The 27,412-nt window shown below is 44.7% G+C and overlaps 1 protein-coding gene across 2 annotated transcripts in view; it reads left to right on the top strand.

Annotated features, from left to right (window-relative positions):
* ROR2 (receptor tyrosine kinase like orphan receptor 2) overlaps positions 1-27,412 on the top strand; it is a 214,155-nt gene that overhangs the window by 145,652 nt on the left and 41,091 nt on the right. For both annotated transcript variants that reach the window (XM_079109285.1, XM_079109286.1), the window contains exon 2: positions 18,739-18,816. In XM_079109285.1, coding sequence (XP_078965411.1) covers positions 18,739-18,816 — 78 coding nt within the window. The remainder of the gene's footprint in view (positions 1-18,738; positions 18,817-27,412) is intronic.

The following is a 27,412-nucleotide window of genomic DNA, read 5'->3' as shown; positions in this document are numbered from 1 at the left end:
CACAGGCCAGAGACAGGCAGTGAATAGTTATAATGATTTCCATAGCAAAGGTTCATCAGTTTCACCTTCAGCCACACTGAAAGAACCAAGCTCCTTGTGGCAGTCTGTCAGTGGCAGTTCTGTTCCTTAAGTGCATTGGTCACTGCAGATGTGTCTGCAAAACAGCCTCCCAGCTTCTTTGCCACGGTCCGTCAGCAGGTAGGTTGCTTCAGGGATTGTGGACGGATCGCGTGTTTGCTTTGCTACTCTTGTTTCTGTGGAGTCCATCTTTCCTGTATGACTTTGCACCCTGATGCTGCCTTGGAGCCTTCATGGAGGCTTCTCTGGCATACCTGGGGGTCCCCCAGTTCTCTAAGGCCTTTTCCGCTTTCCCGAGTGGGGTGCCACCTTCTCAGGTTGAGAGGCATTGGGAGTGGCTTGCTCAGAGGACCAGTTTCTGTCTCCATGGGGGAGAGTCATCCATTCCAGGATGGATGCCTTTTTTCCTTATCATTTTTCCATCTTGAAAAACAACCCTGGGGACCCTCTGGATTTCTTTCCTTTTTCACTGCTTCCTTTGAGCCCAAAGCTTTGAGTCAGCTAGAGTCAAAGGAAACTTTGGAAAAAGGATAACTGGAGACTTTTCAGAAGATGCCCTATCAACCTGCCCTGCAAACCTGACCTGGTGGATTGGCGCTCAAAGTAGCCTCTCTGAGCTTGGCTCCAGAGGAGCCAAGCTGCATGGAAAACCCCAGGACTACTTGGTCTTCTCTTACAGGACGTGTGTTCAGTAGACTTGCCCTAGATCACAGCTCCTAGTGTGTGTGGCAGGGAGGACAGGGAAGCCCTATTGCTCCTCAGCCTCCTGGGCCTCCTTCCCAGGCCTAAGAGTTAAGCAGACGTAAGACAGATGCACAGGAGCTTTTCCCAGAAAAATGGAAACTCAGAAAAGCAGTTTGACCTGAACACTTGTATACCAGGTTGGACAAAGTGGAGTGAATCGTGAAAATGTACAAGACCCAGGGGTTGGAGCCTGGGCAGTTAATCATGAGAAGTGATTTTGAATTTTTCCAGGTGGACTGGGGTATAGTTGGGTAGTAGAGTCTTGCCTAACATCTACAAGGTCCCCGGTTCCATTCCCAGCTCTGTAAGTAAATAAATAGCACACAGCAATAACAAACTAAGCTCTTCCAGGATTAAAATGCTTCACATAAAAAAAAATAATGTTGGGAGGAAAAGGGAAGACTGGGGACGGGTAAGATTCACCTTCTTGTGTCAGAGTCTGCATGCCTATAGGAGGCAGGGTGTTCCCCCAGGCCCTTGTGGGCTGCCTTGGCCCCGTGTCCTCATTTCTGCAAGACTTCACCCTCCAGAATGAAAGTTTTCCAGACCTCTTCTCCCCATCGACATTTACGTGGTGCTAGACTTGGCATCTGTTTTGGTAAATATTTTAAATGGGGCTGTGGCCCATTAAGGGCTCTTTGCTGTCTTCGATCCAGTGCATATGGAGGAATATCGTGTTTGCATAAATAATGAGTCTCTTTGGAAACACGGCTGTGAACTTTACTATGGTGGTAGTAACTAAATATTAAACCAGCTGGGCAAGGACTTGAAGATGGAGAGTCTGTGCGTTTGATCAGGGTGTTCCTGGGGTGGGCGCCTGGTCCCTCTTGTCTCTGCCTATTTCCTTCCTGACCCAGGCTGTGTTTCTAGCTGGCTGGCCTTTTGTTCTGTGTTCACGTTTATTATGGTTGAGCTCAGCAACCCTTAAAGGGGAGGCCACAAGGAATCATTCCCCTCCTGGTTGCAGGCCATGTGATCCCTTAAATAGTCAAAGCTTCTGGGCACTCTCTCCAGTGAGTGACAGAAAGTTTCCATCTTTGACCCAGAAGAGGGCTGGCCACAGGTGCTTTGTCAATTCAGATGTTCCTTAACCTACCTCTTGATAAACCCATCGTAAAAAAATATTAAGTGGAAATGCATTGAATACATCTAACCTCCAGCACCCTGCAGAGTTTTTGTTTTTTTGGTCCCCCCCGCACCCCACCATGGCAATCGGGCTGTCTGGGGAGCTGCAGTTCACTGCCACCTGAACATCACAAGAAAGAAAAGATCCCAATTCAAAATTCTACTTATGGCTTCTACCAAATTCTGATTGCTCTGGCACCATGATGAAGTTGAAAATTAATAAGTTAAACTGTTGTCCAGTCAGGGACAGTGATGCCTGCAATTCTCTAAGAAGTGTAGGAAGAAACATACAGTGCTGGGGCTCTATTCCAGGGGTAGAGCTCTTGCTTAGCATGCATGAGGCACTGGGTTTGATTTCCCAGCCTCTCAAAAAATAAAAGAGAAGGAAAGGAGAGAAATATAAAAAGGTCCAAAAGTTCCAAGAAAAAAGGGAAAACAGGGCCTAGTTACTGGTTCTGATCCATTTTATCCCTTCCTTTCTCAGTCATAGTCCTCCTGTGTTTGGTCATACCAGGTCACATGCCTCTGGGGTTGGGTGCCAGGTGCCAACAGTCCTAGTGATTCCCCTAAGGAAGGACCTGTGGCCACTGTCAGAAAAAGTTCACAGTGGTCCTGGGGTATTGTTGGTGTCTTTCAAATGAACTGTTGCGGGAGGAAAAGTATCCGGGAAGTTGGGGCAGATGGAAAAGACAGAAAAAAGGAGTAATAAGCATGTATCAACTTCCAAGGAATGTGAAGCACAATCAAGAAGTTTTTCATTTTTGTAACCACCCAGGGAGTGAGGTTTCTTTATCCTCATTTTGCATTTAAGGAGACCAAGTTGCTGAGAATGTCCCCCACCCTTTGCCCTGCTTCAAAGCTAATGTGTGGCCGAGACAGGATTTGCACAGTCTCCATCTCACGGTGAAGGTTGGACTTTGATGCACCAGAACCTCTGGGGCTCAGCTGTCTGTCAGTGAGAAGAATAGAGCCAGGAGGTGATGACTGGACTAAATTATATCTAAACTTTATTTCAACTCTAAGGCGTGTGGACTGCAAACTAAGAATATGTAGAAGACACCGGTGGTGGATTGGACCACAGTCGGGCTACGTAGTCCCAGCACTATGGGATGCTGTCTGTGGTGGCAGGGCCTTTACCAACATCCCTGGCTCCCACCCAGGAGATCCCAAGGGCTCCCTTCCCATATGACAATCTAAAAGGCCCCCGGGCATTGCCACATGTGTGTGGGTGGGAGGCAGGGCCCTATCCAGAACCACAGGAGTAGAGGAAATGCCCTATGGGATGGTGGGAAGAGAATTGGAACAAGAAACAGAGAAGGATTCCATTACAGCTTCCTCCACCCCCATACATGGCCCTGAGCAAGGAAAGGAAACATAAAATCAGAGTGAGGAACAGAGGAAGGCCATTACAGAGGGGGAGAGCAAGACAGAGGTGAGAGAGCGAAAGAAAGATCTCGAGTTAACTTGGTGTCTCTTTGGGAAGTCCTCATGAGCAAGCCCCTTTGATGTTCTCTCAGGGCAAATCACCTACAGATGATTTTCTGTGCTTGGTGTCCTCTGTCCCTCCTGTTTTCCTGACCCTAAGGTCTGCCAGTGCCATAGACACAGTGCCACGTTATGGCAGAAATAGGACTTCCTCCAGGTTGGGTGCTGGCAGAAGTTTCCAGGAAGCAGAACAGTGCCAGGAGGGACAGGAAGCATCTCACAGTGCCAGTTTCTTGGACAAGGAAATTTGAGCCCAGGACATCAGCTCCCACCCATGTGCAGCCAGGCTGCCTGGTGTCACCCCAGACCCATGAATTTCAAAAAGACTCCTTATCACAGGCATCCATGAACAAAGCTGGGTGAGGCCGCAAAATATAAAAAAGGGGAAACTGGGTTCTAAAGATGTAAAATGAAAGGACAAGAGACATAAAGCATATTTTAGAAAAGTATGGATCACCTGTGGGGAACAGGTGCCCTCACAAGTGAGCTCATGCTGAGGTCCAGGTCCCGGGAGGATGGAGGTTGGCCCTGGTGAGGACCAGCTCAGGCATCCTTTGGTGAAGTCTGCCTTTGGCATTTGTTCTTTTCATTCTGTCTCATTTGCCTCTGAATCAACTGCTAAGCTTGCTGCCAGTCAGTGGGGTGCGGTGGGCTGATTTCCTGGGCTGCCCCCTCTGTAGACATTCATAAGTGTTTTTGCAATAATAACTGAGCAATTCGGGGTGCCATTTGGTTATAAAGACAAAAGTGCTTTAAAATACCCAACTGAGAGCCCACCTGCAGTCTGGGGTGACAGACAGGCATATCTACCCTGCGGTAATTGCCTGTGATGTGATGCCGTGATTGATTAATTTAGGGCTTCTGACTGTGAAAATAAAAAAAGCCTCAAAGAAAAGCTTGGAAACGACCATGATTTATGAGTTTATGAGTCTCAATTAGGTAAAACAATGCATTGAAAAATGTCCTTTCTCATAGGGGCATGGGAAATTAGTGGTGTCTGGTGATAGGATTGCCAGCTTCATTCTTCCAGTAAATTCTTTTCCTTTAAAAGGAGAAGTTTAGAAGTGACAGACCTTGGTTCAGAGAAAAAAGTTCATGCTTGGCAATTACGGGCATATTTATAATAACCACTAACTAGCAGTGGTTTAATTGGTTCAGTATATTCAATTTTAATACTATAATAGGTTCCCCCCCAATACAAATGTTTATGTTGTTATTGAAACAATCTTTGGTCTTCATACTACAGAAATCAGATATCCTCTTAATGGTACCTGATGCATAAAGATGGCAAATGGAAGATGTTCTGGAAATGGAACATATAGGCTGCATTCTCCAAGTTGTCAGAAGTGCATGGGATGGGGCAGGGAGATCTGAAGTACAGCATATCTCATTTCAGGCAGGACAGGTTTTAGTTTTTATAATTCATTCATATTCGAACACTCAGAAATCTCAATCACAGACAAGTTAAATGAGGTGTTTGTCCCCCAATTAAGAAGGGAATGCCCAAGTTTTCGAAAAGGATTCTGACTGAAGCTCACCTTCTTTCCTCCCTAAAGCCTCCAAACTGATCTGTTCCTTGGGTAATATTCACGGCCCAGAGTGGTATGGGAGAGATGTGCCACGGAGAGCTGGCCCTCACCTTTCTTAATTTACCCTCCATCTGCCTTGGCCCAGTGAAGTACAGCAGTTCTGCAGCAGTGCCCAGAGTTGACAACAGAAACTCACAGCTTCACTTTGGGGGTTTAACAAGATAACCCCTGAGATATGGTTTAGCCAGTGCCCAGCATGAGTTAAGTGCTCAAAACTTGTGATTATTCCTGTCATTATTGTACATTTCTTATATGTCACTATCTGTTCCGTTTAACCATTGTATGTCTGCATTATAATTTATGACCCAGTTTGAGCTTGATTAGTTTTGGGATATTTTCCTGACTTTTGCCTGAATAAAAATGAGTGGAACAAGCATCTTTAAGGTTACACCTCCGAAGTAGCTGCAGGATTAATTCCTGCCTCTGGAATTGTGCACCAGTGCATGGTTGCTTTTGGTAGATGGCCCCAGGGTGCTGTGGGAATTTTAGGAATTCTGCATGCCCTGGGCCAGGTGAGAGACACAGTTTCCCACCCTTTCCAAGGTGACAGACGAACACTAGTCTGCCATTTCAGTTTAGCTTTGTTTAATGAACTCTGTGGTTTTGAGTCTTTTCTTATTTCTTAGCTATTGGAATTTATTTTTATTCAGACTCTTCATGTCCTGCTTTCTGAGTTGGGTTGTTGGTCTTTTTCTCATTAATGAGCAGGGAGAACTCTGTGCTTTCATATAATGTGTTCATATCTTTGATCACTTAGAATCTACTTCTTTGTGAAGTATAAGTTAGGATTTTTGCCTAATTTTTCTCCCAAATAACTATTCTGTTCCATCCATTTATGGAACCAACCTTCATTTCCCGTTTAGTTCAAAACTTGCCTTCTTTATAATTTACATTTCTATACATACTAGGGTTGTTTCTGGATTTCAAATGCTATCCTACTGATCTGTCTATCCATGTGCTAGAGGGAAGACACATTTTCCAAAGCAGATACACTGTCTTGTATGTTGTTGAGAACTTTTACTTCTCTATTCATAAAAACACTGGTGTGTTGTTTTGCTTTGTTTTCTTGTGATGTCTTTATGTGACTCTAGTATCAGGGTAGTACTAAACTCAGAGGATGAGTTGCAGGGAATCTCCCTTCTGCTTTTATAAAAGAGTCTGGGAAGGATTGATGTTAATTTTTTTCTAAATGTTGGGTAGAATTCACCAGGAAAGCCTTTTAGCCCTGTGCTTTTCTTTTCTGGGGACTTATTTTTTAAAAATAAATCACTTCCTTTACTTATTTTTTGATATCTAAATTGGTTTTTCTCTCCCTTTTTTACTGATGCATTATAGCTGGGATTTGTTGTTACATATTCACTCATGCACACAATAGAACAATATAATTTGGCTTATATTTCCTTTACTTATTGTGGAAATATTTAGATTCTCTATTTCTTCTTGAGGCAGTTGCAATGTATTTTTGTTTCTGTAGAAATTTGTCCCTATCCTCTAGGCTATCTAGTTTGTTGGGACACAATTATTCATAGTACTCCATTATAGTTCTTCTTATTTCTGTAAAAGACATGCCTTTTTTTTATTCCTAATATTAATAATTTGAGTCTCCTCTTTTTTTTTTTTTTCTTTGTCTAAAGGTTTGTCACTTTTGTGGATCTCTTCAAAGAACCAGCTTTCAGTGTTTTGACTTCCTCCTTTTTTATTCTTTATTTTACTTATCCCTGTAAACTTCATTACTGCCTTCGGTCTGTTACCTTTAGGTTTGCTCTTTTTTTTTTTTTTTTTCCCCCTCCCTTACCTTTTGGGTTGCTCTTCTTTTTCTAATTCCTTAAGGTCTAAAGTTTTATTATCGATATGAGATCTTCTTTTTAAATGTAGAGTAAAAATTTAAAGCCATACGTGTTCCTCTAAGTATTGCTTTAGCTGTTCCCATAAGTTCTGTTATGCTGTTTCATTTTCATTGACTGCTAAATGTTTTCTGATTTTCCTTGTGATCTCTTCTGTGGTTCTCTGGTTACTTGGGAATGTTTTAAGTTCCATTTAGTTGTGAACTTCCCAAATTTTGTTGTTGATTTCAATTTTCTTCCCTTGTGTTTAGAAAGCATACTCTATGGTTTTTTAATCCTTTCAAATTTGTTGATGCTTGTTTTATGGCCCAGCATCCTGGAGAATGTTCCAGGTGGGCTTTAGAATGCATATCCTGCTGTGTGGGTGGAGTGTTCTGTTGGTGTCAAGTCTGAGTGGTTTAGTTCTTGTTCAAATTTTCTTTTCCTTGTTAATCTACTGCCTACTTCTTTTGATATTGGGAGTAGGATATTGAAGTTCCCAATTGTTGGATTATCTATTTTTCTCAATTTCTGTTAATTTTTTTGCCTGACGTGTTGTGGGACTGTGCTGTTAAGTTCATAGACATTTATAATGGATTGATGAGTTGACCATCTTTTTTCCTACCAACTATTTTTTTTGCTTGGAGTTTATCTTGTCTGAGCCTAGCATAGCTGCTCTAACTTTCTGATGGTGGCTGTTTCCATGATGTACCTTATCAATCCGTTGGTGTTTTTGAAACTGAGATCTATCACATATGAGCAGTATATGGGTGGGTAATGTTTTTTAAAATCCATTCTGCTGATCTTTGGATTTTGAATTCTTGTAATTTTTAACATGTAATTTGATTACCAATATGGTAGATTTTCCTTCTACTGTTTTACTTGTTTTTTTTTTTTTTTTTTTTTTTTTTTCTTTATGTGTTATGTCTTTTTTCTTCTGTATTTCTGCCTTGTTTGGTGTTACACATTCCTGATTTTACTTACTTTTAAAATTTTGTGTGTGTGTGTGTGTGTGTGTGTGTGTGTGTTGTTATTTTCCTAGTGGTTGTGTCTTAATTTTAAATGTAGTTTAAAAGGTCTAGTTTGAATTAATACAAAATTTTAATATCCCCCCAAAATTAACCTGTATTCTATCTTCATTCCTTCCTCTTTCCTTTGAACTACTGGTGTCGTCTACAACATATCTTTTTAAGTTCATCAACCCCCAATTTTATAAGTATAGTTTACTGTAGTAGTTCTTTCAAACAAATAAATGAAGAGTTATGAAAAGCATGTTTATGCTATCTTTCACAGTATCTTCATGGTTACTTTTACTAATGCCTCTTTTTTTCCTGCATGTGAGTTAGAATCCCTGTCTACTATCCTTTTGTTTCCTCTGTACTGTTTCTTATAGGGCAATCTGCAAGTGACAGATTTTTCTTTTCTTTTTTAAATCAGGAAATGCCCTCACTTCTTATCTGAAGAAGAATTTAGCTGGATAGAGAATTCTTGGTTGATAATCTTTTCCTTTCAATTCTGTTTTCTCACTAGTTCCTGGTGAAGAGTCAATTTTTAATCATACTGGGAATTCCTTATACCAAATGAGTCACTTCTCTGACTGTTTTCAAGATTCTGTCTTGGTCTTCCAACAGTCTTTCTTTGCTTATGATCTATATAGTTGTAGATATCTTAGGGTTTAGTGTACTTGGAGTTCCGTGAGTTTCTTAAATGTAAATTAAAACCTATCTCAAATTTGGCAGGTTTTTGACTATTGTTTTTTCAAATATTTTTTCTGTCCTCTTTCCTGTCTTACTGAACCCCCATTATGTATGTGTGGGTACTTCTTGACGGTGTCCATCGATCTCTTAAGCTCTGATGATTTTTCCTTCTTCTCTTCACTGGATAATCTCTATTACTCTGTCTTCTAGTTCACGGATTCTTTCTTTAGCCAGCTCAAGACTGTTGTTGAGCCCATCTAGGGAATTTCAGATATTGTACTTTGAGTTCTTAGAATTTCTATTTGCCTCTTTTACTCCTTTTATTGATCGTCTCTATTTGGGAAGATAAAATTATTATAATTTCCTATGATTCTTTAGACACCCTTTTCTCCAGTTGTTCGAACACATTTATAATAACATATAAAATCTTTGTTTGTTAAGGTCAAACTCTTGGGGACATTTTCTGTTGACTGAGTTTTTTGTTTGTTTTGTTTAAATTTCTTCCCTTCCTATGGATGTGGCCTACTTTCTTGTTTCCTTGTAAGTTTTGGGACACTTTAGATAATAATATAGTGACAATTTGGGTAATGAATTGCTGTTCTTGCTTTTGCTTTTTTTTCCATTTTGGTTGTCGGTGTCGGTGGTGTTTTTCTTGTTACCGTTCATTTCTTTTGCCGCTTCCCTTGGCGAGTTCTGTGGTTTCTGTATTTACTGTACTGTGTGACCACTGAGTTGCTTGCTATATAGTTTTTAAAGTCCTTTTTATTTTTAAGCCTGGATTCCTGGGGGCCACATCTGAGTCCGTGTAATTGTATGGTTAGCCAATCATTGATCAGATTTCCTCACATGCCTTGCCGGATGTCTGGAGCCTTCTGCTGGGACATCTGCACAAGACTCAGGCAGTTTACAAAACAGCCTTCGTTCTCACTTACTGATTGTGTGGGGCCTTTCGGTCACCAGAGATGAGCAGTGGGTGCCTCCTCCTCTCCCTGTCATTCCTGGGTGTGCACCGGGTCTTCTCCAGTGTGCAGCCTCTCCCATCCCTGTGGACAAGTCGGAGCTTTTGGAGTTCCTTATGGCTTCCAGTTCTTCAGGACTTCTTTTTCAGTTCTGGGCCAGGCTCGTGTTCACTGCAGTCATCATCTCAGAAGCAGGCAGCCAGGGTATTGCCAGCGGTTTGTTGTTGTTGTGATTGTTCTACAGGGGTATCTGCCATCTGCCACCTTCCCCAGCTCCAGCTGAGCTGAGTCAAATATAGAGATTCCCCAGGATGCTGCAAGTTTGGACAAAATATTGATGGTACTACGGGGATGGTACTTTTAACAGAGCTTCGTCATCCTAAGAGCTTATGGCCATATTGCAAAGTGCGTGACCTTCGGCTACCTCACTGCCGAGCTGGGAGGGAGGGGTGATAGAAGTTGCCCAGGTTAGACCGTCCTGTGGACCCGCCATTGATCAAGGTTCGCTGGTTCCCTTGGGTAGATGGCTTTTTGCTTTGTTCTGTGACTCCAGTGAATTCTTAAGGAGTTGTGAAATTTTTGATTTTCCTTGTCTTCCCATGCTTTTGCTATTGAAAAGGGAGAGTGAGAGTGAGTTCAACTTACCTTCACTCTGCCATTCTGTAAGTATGTTGCTGTTGGAATCTGGTGTCAATCTCTGAGCAAAATGTATTGGAGATGCTTCTACTGTGTGTGTGTGTGTGTGTGTGTGTGTGTGTGTGTGTGTGTAAAAGACAGAGAGAGAGAGGAAGGAAGGGGCTCTGGATTGTGACTCTGGGAAGAGGAGGTGACAGTACAGATGAAGTGACTCTGGTGCAGTAGGTACCCTGTCACCACCAGTGTTAGCTTTTCTATCAGATGTTTCTCCAGTGCCTGGTGCATGGTGGGCACAGTTCCAGGTGCAGGACACACCACACAGTACCCAGACTCTGCCATCATGGTGTTCAATTTCTTCTGATGCAAGGTAGAGTGGACAGGTACATGCACAGACGGTACTGTACGTGGGCTAGGGTGTCTTAAATAAAGGAGGCCAGGGGAAGCCTTGTCTGTGAGCTAACGGTGGAGTAGAGCCTGGAGAAGGGAGGGGTGCCCATGGATGGATGTCTGCAAAAGAAGAGGAAATGCAAACTCTAGAGTGGGAGGGGCTGGGAATTAGAGAGATGAGGAGCAGATGCCAGGCCAGGGGTCAGTGAAAGGCTCTGGCTTCAACTCTGAGTAGGTGAGAAGATGCAAGAAGGTTCTGGGCATCTGGACATTTCTTCACTTACTCCTTTATTCTTTTGTGCAAGGAGCAACTGTGAAGCCATGCTCCGGGTACTCGGGATCCAGCAGTGAGCAGAGAAACAGGACCTTCTGCTACCAGGAAGGGGGGCAGGAGAATGAAAAGATAAGCAAATGGTCTATTAGAAAATGTTGCAAAGTAAAACAGGGGAGCAGGGTAGAATGGTTACTTAGGATGGTGAGGGTATGTGGAGGGTAGTATCTGGAATTCTCAATGGGGAGGGGCCTTGCTCAAGGAAGTAACATATGATGGAGCTTTATAGAAATTCTGTACACTTTGTGCATACATGTGATTTAACGTACAATTGTATATCTATTCCGAGTGTGTGTGTCATTTGATGAGTTTTAACATTGGTTGCACACCCACCTAGCCAGCAGCCCCTCCAGCACCCTGGCAGGAAGCTTTCTCCTTTTCCTACCCAGCGGTGACCCTGAAGGTAAAATCATCCAATCCCGGCCCATGGCTGACTTCTGCCCGTCCTGGAGCTTGATCTAAGCGAATCATACCATAAGTACCCTTTTGTCTGGCTTCTTCCTTTGCTTCACCTGTGGTGAGCTGACAGCATCTGACACCTTGGCTGCTTTGTGGAAAGCAGACAGGGTTGGGGTGCAGGATCATCAGGGAGAAATCCTGCAAAGTTGGGAGCAGCGGGGCCAAGAAAGGGGGTGAGAGTGAAAAGGAGTGGATTCTGGAAGCATCTGGAAGGTAGAGGAAGCAATATCTCTCGATGGATTGGATGTGGGAATTGAGGGGAAAGGAGTCAAAGATAATTCCAGTACCGGGGTCTTAGCCAGGAGAAGGGCAGAGTCGTGTCTAAGAAGTCAGGCGGGATGGCTGGGAGTGGGTTTGTGAAGGAGGTTGGCCTCGTGCACGGACAGTCAAGCGTGATTTGTCTCTTAGCTGTGAGAGCGGAGGAGGGAACGAGCGGCTGGGTTATAAGTCAGGGGAGCATTCTGGCCTGGAAAGACAGTTTGGGAGTTGTGAGTATTTTGACATCATTGAAACCAGGTCACCCAGGGGTCAAGGCTGGAAAGAGGAGGAAAGCTTTCCTGAGTAGAGGACAGGCCATGTGGAGAAACTTTCAGGGGAAACCAAGGCAGAAAAAGATCCAGGTGTGGGCAGGCAGGTGAAAAAGGTCATGAGATGCATGCACATAAATTGGGGAACACTGTACAAATGTCTAACAGGATCATTACCAAAAATGGTCAGTCAGGCGGTGCAAGTGCAGGCCCCACATCCATCTCCCAGTGTCCTCAGGCCTCATGTGCTACTTGTCAGGCACGGAGTGGCACTGGTGTAAATATTATGAGAAAAAGGAATGTGGACTGGAGAGAGGGAGAAATCGCTGCTTCTGGAATCCCTGGGGCAGGGAGGGAGCTTGAAGGACAGCCACACCTCGGCTGATGTCTGAGGCATCGGGTGGGGACATCGCCCATCAGTCAGACATTGGTGTCAGAAAGAGGGAGTTTGAGGGTGATGGGGTCACTAGCAGGTTGTTGGCACTTCCCCTGGCATGAGGAAACTCCAGTCCCTTTGACTTTTCTAATCCATCCACTTAACCTGTTATTCTTTCTCATGGAGATATTCTCTGTCCCTCAGAGCCTATGAAGGCATTTTAAAGATAAATAGCTATGTTTGTTACACTATGAATTGTGTCCCGTTCCTCGCCCCCTGGGGGGGGAAAAAAAGATATGTTGGAGTTCTAACCTCTGTGTCTCAAAATGTGACCTTCTTTGGAGATAGGGTCTTTACAAGTTGAAGCAAGGTCATTAGGGTGGGCCATATGACCAGTGTCTCTTTTTTTTTTTTTTGGTATTGGGGATTGAACTCAGAAGCACTTGACCATAGTGCCACATCCCCAGCCCTATTTTGTATTTTACTTAGAGACAGGGTCTCACTGAGTTGCTTGGCACCTCACTTTTGCTGAGGCTGGCTTTGAACTCGTGATCCTCTTGACCAGTGTCCTTTAAGAAGAAATTTGGACACAGGGACAGACAGGAATAGAGGGAAGATGATATTGAGAAAGAACAGGAGAAGACAGCCACCTGCAAGCCAGAGAGGCCTGGAACAGATCCACCCTTACCCTCAGAGGGAACCATCCCCTCCTGACATCTTGATTCTGGACTTGGGCCTCCAAAACTGTGAGAGAATTGATATCTGTGGCTTAAGTTACCCAGTCTGCGGTGCTTTGTTACGGTTCTCTGGGAAACTCTACAGAAGCCCCTTGATGTTAAAAAATCACTGTGATATCAGGTGTTCGTCCCTGATTGTTTCCTGAACTCTAAAGTGATTGCTGCTAAAAAGTTTTGAACCTGCCAACTGAGGAGCCCTCTGGGGAGGACAGCAGCCTCTAGCTACAAGGGCCATGACAGAGATCCTTGGTGCTGGAGGCTGCTGCAGACCTCCAGAACCCACTCTCTCTGGATTTCATTCATTCTATGCTAAGACTTTGCTGGTGCATCCCAGTGCCCTCAGCTGGCCCATGTTGAGAGGGACAGTGTGTGTAACTGGGGCCTCAAGACCCCCACTAAAGGAAATCGAGGAACCTTCCTTCATTGCCATAGGAGAGTGCAGTTTAATTCTTTTCTTTTACTTTTTTTTTTTTTTTTTTTTTTAACATCTTTCTTTCTTACCACCTTTAATTAATTGAAAACCTTCCAGAGCTTCAAGGTGCAAGAAGGACACTCTGTAGTGGAAACATTTGCTATTCAAAAGAATCGTCCATGAAACCAGATGAAAAGATGCAATGAAGTTGGAGTATTTACCTAGCATTTGTGTATTTTTGGCTGTTGGTTTTGGTGCAGAAATAAGCAGCCACATTGGAAAAGGCTGGCCTCAGAGCCTGCTGTCACAGCAAAGAGGGACTCACCTTTCCAGCTGCAGGGAGGGGTGGGGGTGGCGAGGGGGAGCGGGGTTACGTGGCCAGGACTTCTGCAGTTAGCTGCCTGTGCTGTAGAGGTTGGAAAAGGGAAAATCCATGAAAGACTCCAATTCAGCTGCCCTAGGGGCCGCGCTCCCCCTTCAGCCAAATATTCACTTGGACCCTGACAGTAGGCTTTTGTTGGGGATTCTGGGGCTGTCAGAGGCAGAAGGTAGAAACGTGTGATGAGGGCAATTTTGGAGGGAGTTGGCTGGTGCATAGATTCGTCGAAGCTTTAATATGTTTGCTGTAGCAGCGGGATCAAGGCCAAGATTAAACCGGCAGGGGGCACTGGTTACTCCATATTTGAGTTGTTGAATTTCATTTTATATTTCCAAAGCAGAGTCAAGATGGCTCTTTAAGGAATATAGACCCAGAGGCTAATATTTACTCAACTCAAAGTTAGACATAATGAAAATAAAAAATTACAAACTGTTAAGATCACTACCAATTAGATACTGGCAACTCACCTCCAGTGCTGCGTGGGTTTCTAGCTGGCAATTTAAACATACACAGAATAACATTTTAATGGGAGTATTTCCCGAAAAATTATCAGGTCTCCTTAGTACTGACACCCTTTACCTGGCCCAGTTCCCAGACTCATGGATCCACGTTTTCAGGACTTTATATGCTACGCTGTTACAATTATTAATTTTTTCCCTGAACCCTTGCATTTTCAGCTTCATGGCTGGTTTTGATTTGACATGTGGCTGAGGTAAGAAATTGTTCTGGAACACCTGATTGTTACTTCCAGGTGCAGGTAGACAGATGGACCTGCTGCTTCCCAGCAGCACTGCTTATTATCAGGGAACTATCCTCACTTGACAAGAGCCTCCTGGTTTGCTGCAGGGTCACCCTTCTGACCTGAGCTCTTTCTTGCACATCCTGGAAATCATACCTTTTTTGGGGACAACCGAATTTGAGAATGCCAAGCTTTGACAAACAAAATCCCCTTACTAATTAAAAGGAGACTGCTTTGAAGTTTTCCGAATATTCCTTCTGAAAACTGCATCTAATTACATGACAGGGAGCACACTAGTTCAGATCAACAGGTGAAGAGATGAATAGATGAAAAGTTGAACAACAAAACATTCTAAAAAGAAACACAAATCAAAACCAGAATAACAACATGGACTCAGGTCCGAGGGCACAAGTTGAACTTCCTTGATAAATTCTTGCTGGATAGTGAGAGTGAGATGATTATGTTATTAAAGAGTGAGCCTGGGAATCAGGATATACCCTCTTGCCAGGTTGCTGTTGTTAATTTCTCCTGTTGATTCCATCAGTCAAGATGCCACATGAGAGGTTCACATTGAAAAGTTTCCTTAAGAATCTTGCTTGATTGGTTTGCAGTGTCTGTTTATTAAAAAATCATACACTGGAGTGGGGCTTGTACTTCCAATTATTATATGCCTGGATGTAAGACTGATTGCTGACAAGCATCGTCAGTACCAGCAATGAATCCCTTCACTATCATTCCTCAGACACCAATTAGTTCAGTCCTGAGTATGGTGGGCATTTATAAAGTGCTTCCTGGAATAGACCATAAGTCCCTGCTTAAGAACTGATATCACCACCTGTACCTACTAGAAAAGATGCAAGCCCAACACTTCAGCATGTCAGCTTAGGAACTGACTTCCTTAACAAGACTCCTAAAGTGCAAGAAGCAAAATTTAAAAATCAATAAACGGAATGGTATCAAACTAAAAAACTTCTTCACTTAAAAGGAAACAATCAAGAGTGTGAAGAGAGAGCCTACAAATGTGGGAGAAGGCCTTTGCCACCTGCATTTCACATAAGATGTTAATTTCCAGGATATACAAAGAACTCAAAAAGCTTAACACCAAAAAGACAAATAACCCAATCAATAAATGGGCAAAGGAACTAAACAGACATTTCTCAAAAGAAGAAATATGAATGGTTGACAAATATATGAAAAGCTGTTCAACATCTCTAGCAATTAGAGAAATGCAAATTAAAACTACACTGAGGTTTCACCTCACTGGTCAGAATGGCAATTACCAAGAATAAAGTTAACAATGAATGTTGGCAAGGATATGGGGGAAAGGTACACTCATACATTGCTGGTGGGACTGCAAATTAGTGCAACCACTATGGAAAGCAGTATGGAGATTCTTTAGAAAACTAGGAATGGAACCACATTTAACTCAGTTATCCCTCTCCTTGGTTTATACTCAAGGACATAAAATAACTGATGTGTTGCAACCACATCTGTTATTACAGCAGCTCAATTCACAATAGCTAAGCCATGGAACCAACTTATGTGCTCTTCAACAGATGAATGGGTAAAGAAAATGTATATATACATAACAGAATATTACTCAGCCATAAAGAAGAGTGGCCTTATGACAGTTGCCAGTAGATGAATGGCTCTGGAGACCGTCATGCCAGATGAAGTAAGCCAATCGCCCACTCCATGTGAGGAGGACACTTTTCCAAGACCCCCAGTGAATTCCTTTAGGGATTTATCTAGTATGAGATTTGACATATGGTATGTTTTTCCTGTTTGTACCTACCTGTGATAAAGTTCAGTTTATTAATTAGGCACAGTAAGAAAATAACCATAACTAATAAAAATAGGCAATTGTAACAATATGTTGTAATAAAAATAAGCAGTTATAAGAATATGTTGTAATAAAAGTTATGTGTCTCTTTTCTGTCTGGAAATATCTTCTTGTACTGTACTCACCCTTCTGATATTCAAGATGTGAGATGTTTTTATTTTTCAGTGGGCAAATAATAACAGAGTCTAGTTTTGTTGGAACTGAGGGCGTGGTGTCTGCCCTAAGGATCTTGGTGATTGCACACCCTGAACACAAGTCATTCCTCTGACTTGCAGAGGAAACCACACTCAGCCTTGTCATATCTAAGTCCCAAACCTGAGGGGCTCTGGAATCAACTTGGAACTCAACCTGTTTTTCCACATATATGGGCGATACACTCCTTTGCTCAGATTACCAAAAATAATTTGACTTGGGGTAGCACCCAAGGCTGCACACAACCAAAATCAGACCGCAAAGCTTTGTAGCAAGCAGAGAACTCCCTCCTGGAGACTCCCAGCATTGATAGGGATGGCTTTGCTTATGTGTGCGTGGGGATTGCGCCTGCTAAGAATAAAAGCACCTTTGAATCACCTCCGCCTCATCTACAAGGAGTGTCCATGGGGAAAAATGCCCTCCATTCCCAAATTAGAAGCCTCCTGAGAAGCACCTGGATCTGTTCCACAGTGGAATTGGGCCACTGGAGCTTATTTTTCTTCGGGGTGTATATTTATTTGACTGTCTCACACCATTTGTCAGTTTCTAAGCAGTTCGTACATTTATGCCCCTTTTCAACCTGTGTGTACATAGTGCAAGTGTGTTTGAGTTTATGTGGTCTTTCTACATTTAAACAGTGCCGAGTGCCAGTGTGTGTAATATGCCAATTTAAAACTTCAAATTCAAGTCCTTATTTCTTTGGCAGGAATTCACTGGTTGCCTCCAATAGCTTATTTACTTCTGTCTTGATTTTAATGACCAGGACCACTTGCCCTTCCCCCTGAACGCAGCACCTGTTTCCTCAAGCTATTGTAGTATTTAAGTATGCAACTTTTAATCTGGGGAAAGAGGTAAGATTGCCCTTGAAGAGGTGCATGGTCATGCCCAAGCTTTTCCAGCAAATCCTCCTCTTAAAGAGGCATCTCAAAGTGCCCAGGTAGTTTTATCGGCTCTCATTTACTCACCAAATGGAATCACCCGTTATAGAATGATGAGCTGTGTTTGAAACACTTTGGAAAAATTGCGGTAAGTACACATGCCATAAAATTTGCTGTGTGTACCATGTTCAAGGGGACGATTCAGGGACATTGAGTCCCTTCATGTTGCTGTGCAGCCATCTCCACCGCCCATCTCCAGAAACATTTCCTCTTCCCCAAATGAGACTCTGGCCCCATTAAACAGCTCCCCATTCCTGTCGGCCAATCCCTGGCAGCCACCATCCCCTGCCTTCCATCTCTGTGGATTTGACTGCTCTGGATACTTCAGTGGAATCAGAGACTCTCTGTCCTTTAGTGCCTGGCTCTGTCTTAAAGGGTCGTCTCTGCTGAGCATGTGTGAGAATCCCTTCCACTTTTAAGACAGAATACTAGTTATGTGTGTCTACTTCTCTCTGATGGGCTTTTCATAGCGTAAACCCAGGTCCATCCTGGGTGTTGTGGAGTCACCCCTGACTTTACCTTTCTTCCCATCCCCAACCAGTGGGACCCTATCAAGGCCAAGGTGCTGGGTAAAGCCTGGAAGTAAGTGTGGATGGCAGGGGCCCGTTGGGATAGGGGGGAGAGCCCACATGAGGGCTCCTGGCAGCCTTCCTGGGGCATCAGCCACACCTGCCCACCCTTCCCCTGGGACTTGGGGCCTGTAGACACCTCACTCTGGGTGTTTGAAGCTAAGTGTTTAATCTGGAGGCAACTAAATCCATGCTTGTCCTAGAGTTTGGGTGCATTTGGAGTGTTTGGAGACACACTTACTGGTCTCCGTGGAGTGGGTGGGTGGTTGTGCACATCAGAGGAGGGGTTAGATTGTCATTGTCACTTGTGGGATCCATCCTTACTGGGTGGGTCTGGGGGTGGGGAGGGGAATGGGTTGCTTGGGAAAGTCTCCAATTCTGAATTTATCCCCTAATTACTAGGAAACTCCATCTGGAGGGCTGTACGTTCATTTCTTCATTTCTTTCTCTCTCTCTGGGCCACACTAAGGGCTTCATTCTGCTTGTGCTGTTCTTGGGATAAGCCTAGAAATTCCTTTTACTTCTGTATCAAACGTGGTACTATAAAAGCCCCATAGAATTTAGCATCATGTCTTATCCCTCTACATTTTCTGCAAACCACGGGTGGGCAATTTTGCTTGAATACCTTTCTTTGTCTTTGCCTGAGAAACACATTAAGGCTCCTGAAGTGGAAGTGTGTTTAAGGAACTAACGCTCTGTGTCCTCTTTCCCAGGTGAAGTGGAGATTCCAGATCCCAATGACCCTTTGGGACAACTTGATGGACAAGACAGCCCTATCCCTACTCTGAAAGGTAAGCTTGGGAAGGGCAGATGCTCTTTTTCGTGTTTTCCAGAATATCATGTGGACAGTTGATTTGCACTTTCTACGCAAGCTTGGGTGATGTGTGTCCTGGCCCAGTGCTGCCCCCTATTGGTGGGCAGGTGGAATGCCCACCTTGATTTCTGTGTGATGTGAAGTATTGGGGTCTGATGGCTGGTCAGAAGCCCAAAGGTGGGAAGAAACAGGAAGGAAGGACAATATAGGCAGACGATGGTCTGCAGTGGATGAAGAGGCCCTGGGGACCTTGGGGGGCTGGAGTAGAGCCTTAGGAACTGGTCTTTTGTCTTTGCCACTAAGTAGCCTATGGAAATGCATCTGCCCTCTGCATTTATTTTTCTCAATGAAGTAGTCCAGAGGTGGGTGGTCCTCCTCCAAAGTGCTGGGTGGATCCTGCCTCCCTTGTTGCCTCAGCTTTTCCCAGAGATTTGCTGTTGGCACCTTGCTCCCTGACACGCCTCGTAGATAGGCCTTGTAGGTTTGTAGAGTTGAGAGAACAAGGTAGACCCAGTTGGACAGATGCAGGACAATTATCTGAGGAAGCAACTCCTCTTTTAACTTGTACCTTGTCACCATGTACTTGCAATTTGTCTCAGTCATCTTGGGCTTCCGCGACAGAATTCTGCACTAATTTTCTCACTGTTCTAAAGCTCAGAAGTCTGAGATCAAGGTACTCTCCTGTCTGGCTCTTGGTGAGGGCTCCCTTCCTACCTTACAGAGGAATTCTTCTCACTGTGTCCTCATCTGGCGAACAGAGAGAAGTTCCATAAGGACACTAATGCCATCATGGGGGCTATGCTTATGACCTCATCTGAGCCCTCCTACCTCCCTAAGACCCCACCACCTGCAAGTGAAGCCTAGGGCAACACCTTCTGGACCTGAAGGGACACAAACATTCAATCTGTAACAATGTCAGAACAGCTACTTTCTTTCTCTGTTATCTATAAGGCAGTGCTGAGATCCCCAGTAGTTTCCCAGTCTTCTGTGCCTTAAGAAGCCCCTGTTTTGCTTCAGGGACCTGTTTACTCTGAGAGGACTCAGAGACCACTAAGGCTGTGGTCTCCTGGGAGTTAGAGCAATGACAACTCTACTACCTCCATAAGGGCCTATTTCCAAATACCATCCCTATATGAATTTGGGAGTTAACTTTTCAACACCTGAAATTTGGGGGGAACATACACCCAAACCATAGCACCTCACAGTTGCTCCCCAGCTGCTCCCCAGGGCATACTGTCTGCATAAGATCAGTTGTGCGTATGTGCGTACATTTGTGGTGCTGGGGATTGAAGCCAGGGCCTCACACATGCCAGACAAACACACTACCACTGAGCTACATCCTCAACCCAGGCCAGTTGTTCTGAATCAAGAAGAGGCAGAGCTCTGCCCACCATGCGGGGTCAAGATTGGGTTTGTCTCTGACCTTTGAGACTTCTGAAGGAGGATTTTGCACTCCGTGGGACACTCCTTGGGGTAAACACAGCACCCCGTGCAGTCCTTGCTGGGTGGCCATGGCCCGCCTTGCAGACCCAGCTGTGTAAGCGGGGGTGTTTTATTAGAAGAGGGAGCCCCAGCCCACCCAGTCCATCTGCTCTTTATCTATGTGAGCCTTGGCCAGCATTCTTGCCAACCCACAAACTGTGATCGTAGAGCTTGTTGAGCACCGTGGGCCTCGGAGCCACATTTCCAAGGAAGAAGGATAGTTTTTGTTGGGTAGGTTCTCGACTCATCTCCCAAGAGCCTGACTTCACCCACAGTGCTGATGGTCCACATGTATTTACTGGTCGATCCACGTTGTCAACTCTGCACAAGATCCTGGGGCATAGTGGTGGTCAGTGTGGTCCCTGCAGCGAGAAGGTTGCAGGACTGAGGAGAGCTGGCATCCTAAGGGAAAACCATTAGGTTATTATAAAATCTCATATTGTGAGTAAGTAGCCCAAGGGAAGGAATCAGGAGGTGGGGAGCTAGGAGGAAAGATGGGGTCCCAAGTGCCAACATAGCCTGGTGAAGAGGGGAGGTAAATAAATGTTTCCTGAACCTGGAAAAGGTTCTTAAGCTTGGCAGTCAGAGTAAAATTAAGAATTCGGCTTCTCAGTTATAGCAGCTGCATTGTGATATGGCTAGACCACTCCCCACCCTTCCAGGCAGCACAGATCTAGAACATTCCAACCTCACAGAGAGTCTGGTCAGCCTGCTTCACCATGCACAGTCCTTTAGGGTGCAGGACAAATTTGTATTTTACTGATAGTTCTTGAAGGTGTCTGACCTGGAGGGCAATGCAGTGGATTCATTTAACTACATTTAAGTGCAGGATGCATTTGCTTATTGAGGTGAAGAAATTACTTTGGGCTAAAATTTAATAGACATTTTGAATCTCATCTAGATGATAGCTCCACACCATTATAAGACAAATTCACAGCCTTCGGGTGGGATTCTTTCACCTCCCTTTTTGGTATTTGAGCACCAAATACTCAAGCTTAGAAGGAGGTTCTTTCTGATGAGTTCTTTTTGTTAGGGCTTGACAGCTTCCTGACTTTTTGTTCTGTTAACCCAGGAGGGCCTTCGTTAAAGGGCCCATGCACTTCAGTGTTTGCAGTACTTAGAGGAGTTCTGATCAGAGTTTGGAAGTTTGCCTGGGACCTCTCCAGGACACAGAAACACTGACTGCAGGAGGCAACCTGTCTGTCACGTAGGTGTGTGTACACATGTGCAAACACATGCCTGCTTATAAAAAGGAAGTACAAAGAGAAAACTAAGAACCCAGAATGCTGGGGTGTGCTTCCTTGCAGTAGCAGTGTACTTTAGTATAGTGCAGCATTGGCTTTGCAAAATGATGGGCCTGGGTGAAGGGTGGCATTGCCATTGTGTTCTGGGGCCAGGCCTCTGGCAGTATACTACTCTGGCTCAGTCTCCAGGTGGGAATCCCTAGCCCTAGAAAGAATGAAAGACCTTGGTTATTAGTTCACATAAGCACCCAGCAGCAGTGACTGAAGCTGGTGTCATTTGTGAACATTACCATCCTGATTATTGGGGGGTCCATCAGTTTGCAAGTGTCAGGACCTCAGCAACCCCAGGGGAACAGGATCCACAGGAAGCTGCTCCCAGTAGTCTCAAGGGACCCAGCCTTTCCCCTTGCAACCTCATTCTCTGGGTCTGTAGTATGATCTTTGGTCCTCAGGGATTATGGCTCTTGCAGAAAAGGGAGCACATTCTCCTCTTCCTTTTACTTCATGTCCCTTCCTATCATTGCTACCACCAGTGACAGGAGTTGGCCTGGCAATGCCAGACTCATACTTCTGCACTTTTTTCTCAAAGAGCCTCTGGGAATGTCATTGTTTGGCCACATATGGCTTAAATCAGCTATGTAAAGTAAGAATAGCTGAACATACAATATTAGCCATTTCTTTAGTTATCCTTTATGATGCATATGCACCTATAAACCTGCAGGCCAGTGTCTGCTGGTGACACAACAACTTTATGTTAGCCCCAGCAAGTAGAGTCTGAGAATTAGCTGTAAAAAGTGATCTCATGCACATGCATTGTGCCAGTATTCAGCAAGTAGCATACACAGTCAGCCCCCGCTATCTGCAGCCTCTGCATTTGTAGATTCAGTCAACTAGGACCAAAAATATTTTTAAAGGGAGGCTGAGGCAGGAGGATAGTGAGTTCAAAGCCAGCCTCAGCAAAAGCAAAGCGCTAAGCAACTCAGTGAGACCCTGTCTCTAAATAAAATACAAAAAAAAATTGGGCTGAGAATGTGGCTTAGTGGTCGGGTGCCCCTGGGTTCAATTGCCAGTACCAAAAAGCAAAAGTTGCATCCAGCGCTGAACATGTACAGACTTCCCGCCTTGTCATTCTCTAAATAGTAAAGTATAACAATTATTAACATAACATTTACATTGCATTAGAAATTATCTAGAGGTGATTTTAAAGTACATGGAAGGCTGTGCATAGTTTAGATGCAAATACTAGGTCATTTTGTATGACAGACTTGAGCATCATGGATTCTGGTACCCAAGGGTCCATCCTAGACCCAATCCCCGGGAGGTACCAGGGCATGATGGTAGTTGGTAGGTAGGATAGGGTGAAGGAAGACAGGAATGGGGTGAGGTGACAGGAGGGGGAAGATCCCAGAGCAAAAAAGTCTTGTATAGAAGATAAAATGACCATTAAGGATGCTGTGATTGGCAGATGAAAAGTTCCCTGTAGGTTTCCATATACCAAAGTATTGTCACTGTTAGGACTAAAGCCAGCTTCAGGACTCCAGTAATGGCACTGGGCTAACACATGGGTGGATGTTGAATAGGAATTTTCTAGGTTAGACATGTGGTAAGCATACATACATACATAGGCACAGTTGATGATTATTACACTACTTACAAAAACCTGCATTTAGCCTAGAAACTATTTGCTCTTCTGTTCCAAGGCCATAGTTTAAATGCATGTTTAGTGCAGCCTGTCTTCTGTAAAATCAGGACTTTGGAATGTTTGTGGGAAGTGGATAATTTCAGAACACCAGGGTGGCACGGAGCTGGTCTTGACCGTCTGGTGGCCTCCTGTGTTCTGGCTCAGCCCAAATAGACACAGTACATTGTGTCGCCTATCCTTGGAGAGCTGGTCTTGTCCATGCTGAGACCAAGGGCAGTTCTTGACATTCCCCACGTGAGCACAGGTTGCAATTATAAGTGATCTCAAGTGGATTCTAAATAACAGGGTAGGGAAACCCGTGCCTCCCTTGCCTTGTACTTACCAGGCTGCCCCTGCTGTTTGTAACAGACTGTGGTGAAGTGCTGAACAAGGATTTCTTGGCACGAGCCAGCAGAGCCATCAGCAGAGTGCACAGGGTTGCCATGGAGATGATGCTTGTTGCTCTCTGTTTACAAAGCGTTAGTTTCCCGATTCATGTAGGACGTGATGAGCAAATAGGCTGGGTGTGTTTCAGATTTATTCTGGAGCCCTTGGAGTGTGTGCACATGTGTGTGTGTGTGTGTGTGTGTGTGTGTGTGTGTGTGTGTGTGTTTACATGCATATATTGTGGTGGATAGATTTAGCATAGAGTAAGGGTCTCCAAGGCTAACCAGGTAGAAAATGAAAATAGGATCCTAATTGCAAACAGATTCAGCATGACATCTGTTGATTCTGTGATTGGGAACGTGAACTTGGCATCTAACTTGGAATCTGGGCCACTGGGCCTCCCAGCTGAGCCTCCCCCTGGCCAATCACTGAAACTTCCCAAGCTCTAGTTTTTTAATCTCCAAAATGGGAAGGAGTAATGTTGGTCACTAATATTGTCCATGGACTGGCTGTCCCCTCAAAAGGGGATGGCCTTCCTAAAATAGGGCCTGTCCAAGTGACCAGACCAGAGCATAAGAGGTGCCCATTCATCTCATATGAATCTGATGTGGGCCTTGGCACTGACCCCCAGCAGGCAACTCAGGGCAAAGGATATTGAGGAATGTTCCCCTCCTGCTGGATGGGTGTAACTTATCCCCAGAATTTTTTTCATTTTGACAGCATGGAGAATAAATGCAGGGAGGACTGAAGTTTACCAGAGACCTGCAGACAGACTTGAGTGCTAATAAGGATTTACATGGGACCTTGGTGCAGTCAGGACCATGGCATGACTGTCCTCTGCAGCGCACTGCCCTGGTATTTCTTAACAACCTTCCTGCAAAGGGAGTAAGTTCCTGCTCTTAGGGAAGCAGAGTCAGAACACACAGAGCTGAGAAGTATCAGGAAGAACACGGTGCTATGTAAATGAATAGGGAATCGGGGATGGTCTGTACATGGTGGCTGGGGGTACCCGGGTGGACATGGGAGACTTCCAGGAGGTTGTGTATCCTGAAGTGAGTCTTTATTACTTCAGAAAGTGTTGACTGAAACTCACCAAGTGCAGGCCCTGGGAATCCCTGGTGTAGGGGAGGATAATGGTTTCATCTGTGATTGAATCCAGGTCTGGAAGCTCATTCCACAGAAAGACCAATGTCTTCTCCACTCCAGGAGGTTGAGAGGTTCTGGATATAGGATGGGAATGACAAGGAGCAGGGATAGGCTAATAAAGGGGAAGATATTCAGTTTTTTTCTGGGAATAGGTAAAGATCTTCCAGGAAGATGTTGGTGTTTCTGGTCATGGTGACTGGCAGGTGTCTTTATCCTTTTGTTTGTTTGTTTTGTTGTTTGCTTATTTGTTTTGTTCTTGGTGCTGGGAATTGAACCCAGGGGCACTTAACCACTGAGTCAGATTCCCAACCCTTTTTTGTAGGGTCTCTCAGGGTCTCTCTGAGTTGCTTAGGGCCTCGCTAAGTTGCCGAGGATGGCTTTGAACTAGAGATCCTCCTGCCTCAGCCTCCCAGGTTGCTAGATTACAGGCGTGTGTCCCTGCACCCAGTGGTGTCTTTATTCTTGAAGGACACAGAGAGACTAGACAAGTCTAGGCAGGTCTATGTTATAGTTCTGGACAAAACATTTTTCAAATGATCAGCATGTCTACCCTAAGAACTGAGTATAAAATCTGACCCAAAGATTAAAGTGGAACAAAGGAGAGAAGCGTAACGTGAAGACAGATGCCAAGCATTCTCATTTCGTTCAGTCTCCCATAGAACATGTGCCAGGCCCAGGTGAGGAGTCCATGTTTTCAGCATGGGCTGCTTTCTGGTCCTTGGAAAATAACCTGGGCAGCCTTTTCCTAATGTTTTCTAACTTCCTTGGAACAAAGTGAACATGGGATTTTCAGGTTCTGAGCCTGCAGCCCTTGGGAGGATGAGGGCCATGCTGGAAACTCTTATTCCTTGGTTAGCTGTGAATTTGCAAGGGCCATTGGGCTGTATGAGATCTGGACAAAACTAAATTGTGTTGAAGAAAATCTCAACTGGCCAATAGGAGATTCCAAAGTGTGCACTAGGGTGGTTTGGGGCAGAGCGTGGGCGGGATTGTGTGCACCTGAGACTACCCTAAGGTATGCAGAGACCCACAGTGTCTTCTCGTCATCTCTGCAAGGGTTTCTTTTATGTCTCCTCCTTTCCTCTGTCAGCCTCTCATCGTCCCAGGAATAGTTCTGACAGCTTGCCCCCAGCTGGGTGCCATCAGGACAGCTGGCCTCTGTCTCCCTCTTGCCCTTGACTGTTGTGCCTACTTCAGGTGACACAGACAGCAGTACTCTGTTCCCACTGTGACATCCTGCAATGGGCTGCTCATGTCTGTCTGTCTCTCTGACCCTAGGCATGTATTTGTGTGTATGTGTGGCCCTGTTTTTGTCAGCTTTTTTGCTGCTGTGACTAAAAGACCCAAGCAGCACAACTGTAGAGGAGGAAAAGTTTATTTGAGGGCTCACAGTTTCAGAGGTCTTGGTCCATAGAAGGCCGGCTCCATTCCTCAGGACTCGAGGTGAGGCAGGACATCATGGTGGAAGATTGTGGTGGAGGGAAGCAGCTCATATGATAATCAGGAAGCAGAGAGAGAGAGAGACTCCACTCTCCAGATACAAAATATATATATATATATATATATATATATATATATATATATATATACACACACACATAGCCACGCCCCCAGTTAACCACTTCCTCCAGCCACACCCCACCTGCCTCTAGTGACCATTCAGTTAATCCCATCAAGAAATTAGGTTAAGGCTATGACCCAATTATTCTTCAAACCTTCTTGTATCACACGTGAGCTTTTGGAGGACACTTCGCATCCAAACCATAACAGGCCCTGTCCCTTTGTAAGTGGGTGAGTGTCACCCCAGTTTGTCAGAGTGACTCTTTCCTTACTCCACCCTTCTTACTCCATCCCTCTGTCCCTTTGGTTAGATTTTCATAGAGCTCTTGTAAGACAGCACCAGAGCGTGGGTGCCTTAAACCAACAGGAATGCATTCCTTCACAGTTCTGGAGACTGGATGTCCAACATCAAGATGTAGCTTGGTTGGGTTCTTTTGAAGTCCCCGAGGAGAATCTATCCTGTGCTGCCCCCTGAGCTTCAGGTGTTTCGGGCAACCTCGGCAATCCTTGGCATTACTCCAGGCTCCGCCTCCTTCTTCCATCTGTGTGGTGTGTGTGTGTGTGTGTGTGTGTGTTCAAATTTCCCTCATCAGGGCGCCAATCATGGGTTTAGGACCCACTCTAACCAAGTGAGCCTCGCCTCAACTTGATTACATCTGTAGTGACCCTATTTCACAAGCAAGGTTACCTTCACAAGTTCTAAGAGTGAAAGCGTCAGCATAAGTCAGGGGACGTGGTTCACTCTGCAAAGCCCTCTCCCAAAGGTACAGATGCTCATGTATTTTACTTCATCTCTCAGGCCCCTTTGCTTTTTGTCACCCACCCCCATTTTCCTCGGTTTCTCTGATCCCCATCATTTCTGATGCTCATGTTCTGCAGCTGGGTCTGTGCAGACCTCTGGATAGCTCAGCAGGAGGCCTGAGCTGAGGAGCCTATTGCTGGCCACCTCTGGTTGATTTATTGACCTATAAATATTTTCCCCTGGGAAGAGCAGCTTTATATCCTTCCTTCAGCTCCCAGGGTCTCCTTTTCAGTTGCCCTTCCAGGAAATTTGTCTGTTTTGTTTCCCCACT

Source organism: Sciurus vulgaris, assembly GCF_902686455.1.
Source record: "Sciurus vulgaris genome assembly, chromosome: 13".
In the NCBI taxonomy this organism is placed as follows: Eukaryota; Metazoa; Chordata; class Mammalia; order Rodentia; family Sciuridae; genus Sciurus; species Sciurus vulgaris.
The sequence above is the reverse complement of the archived record's forward strand: the minus strand, read 5'-3'. Positions and strand labels throughout refer to the sequence as shown.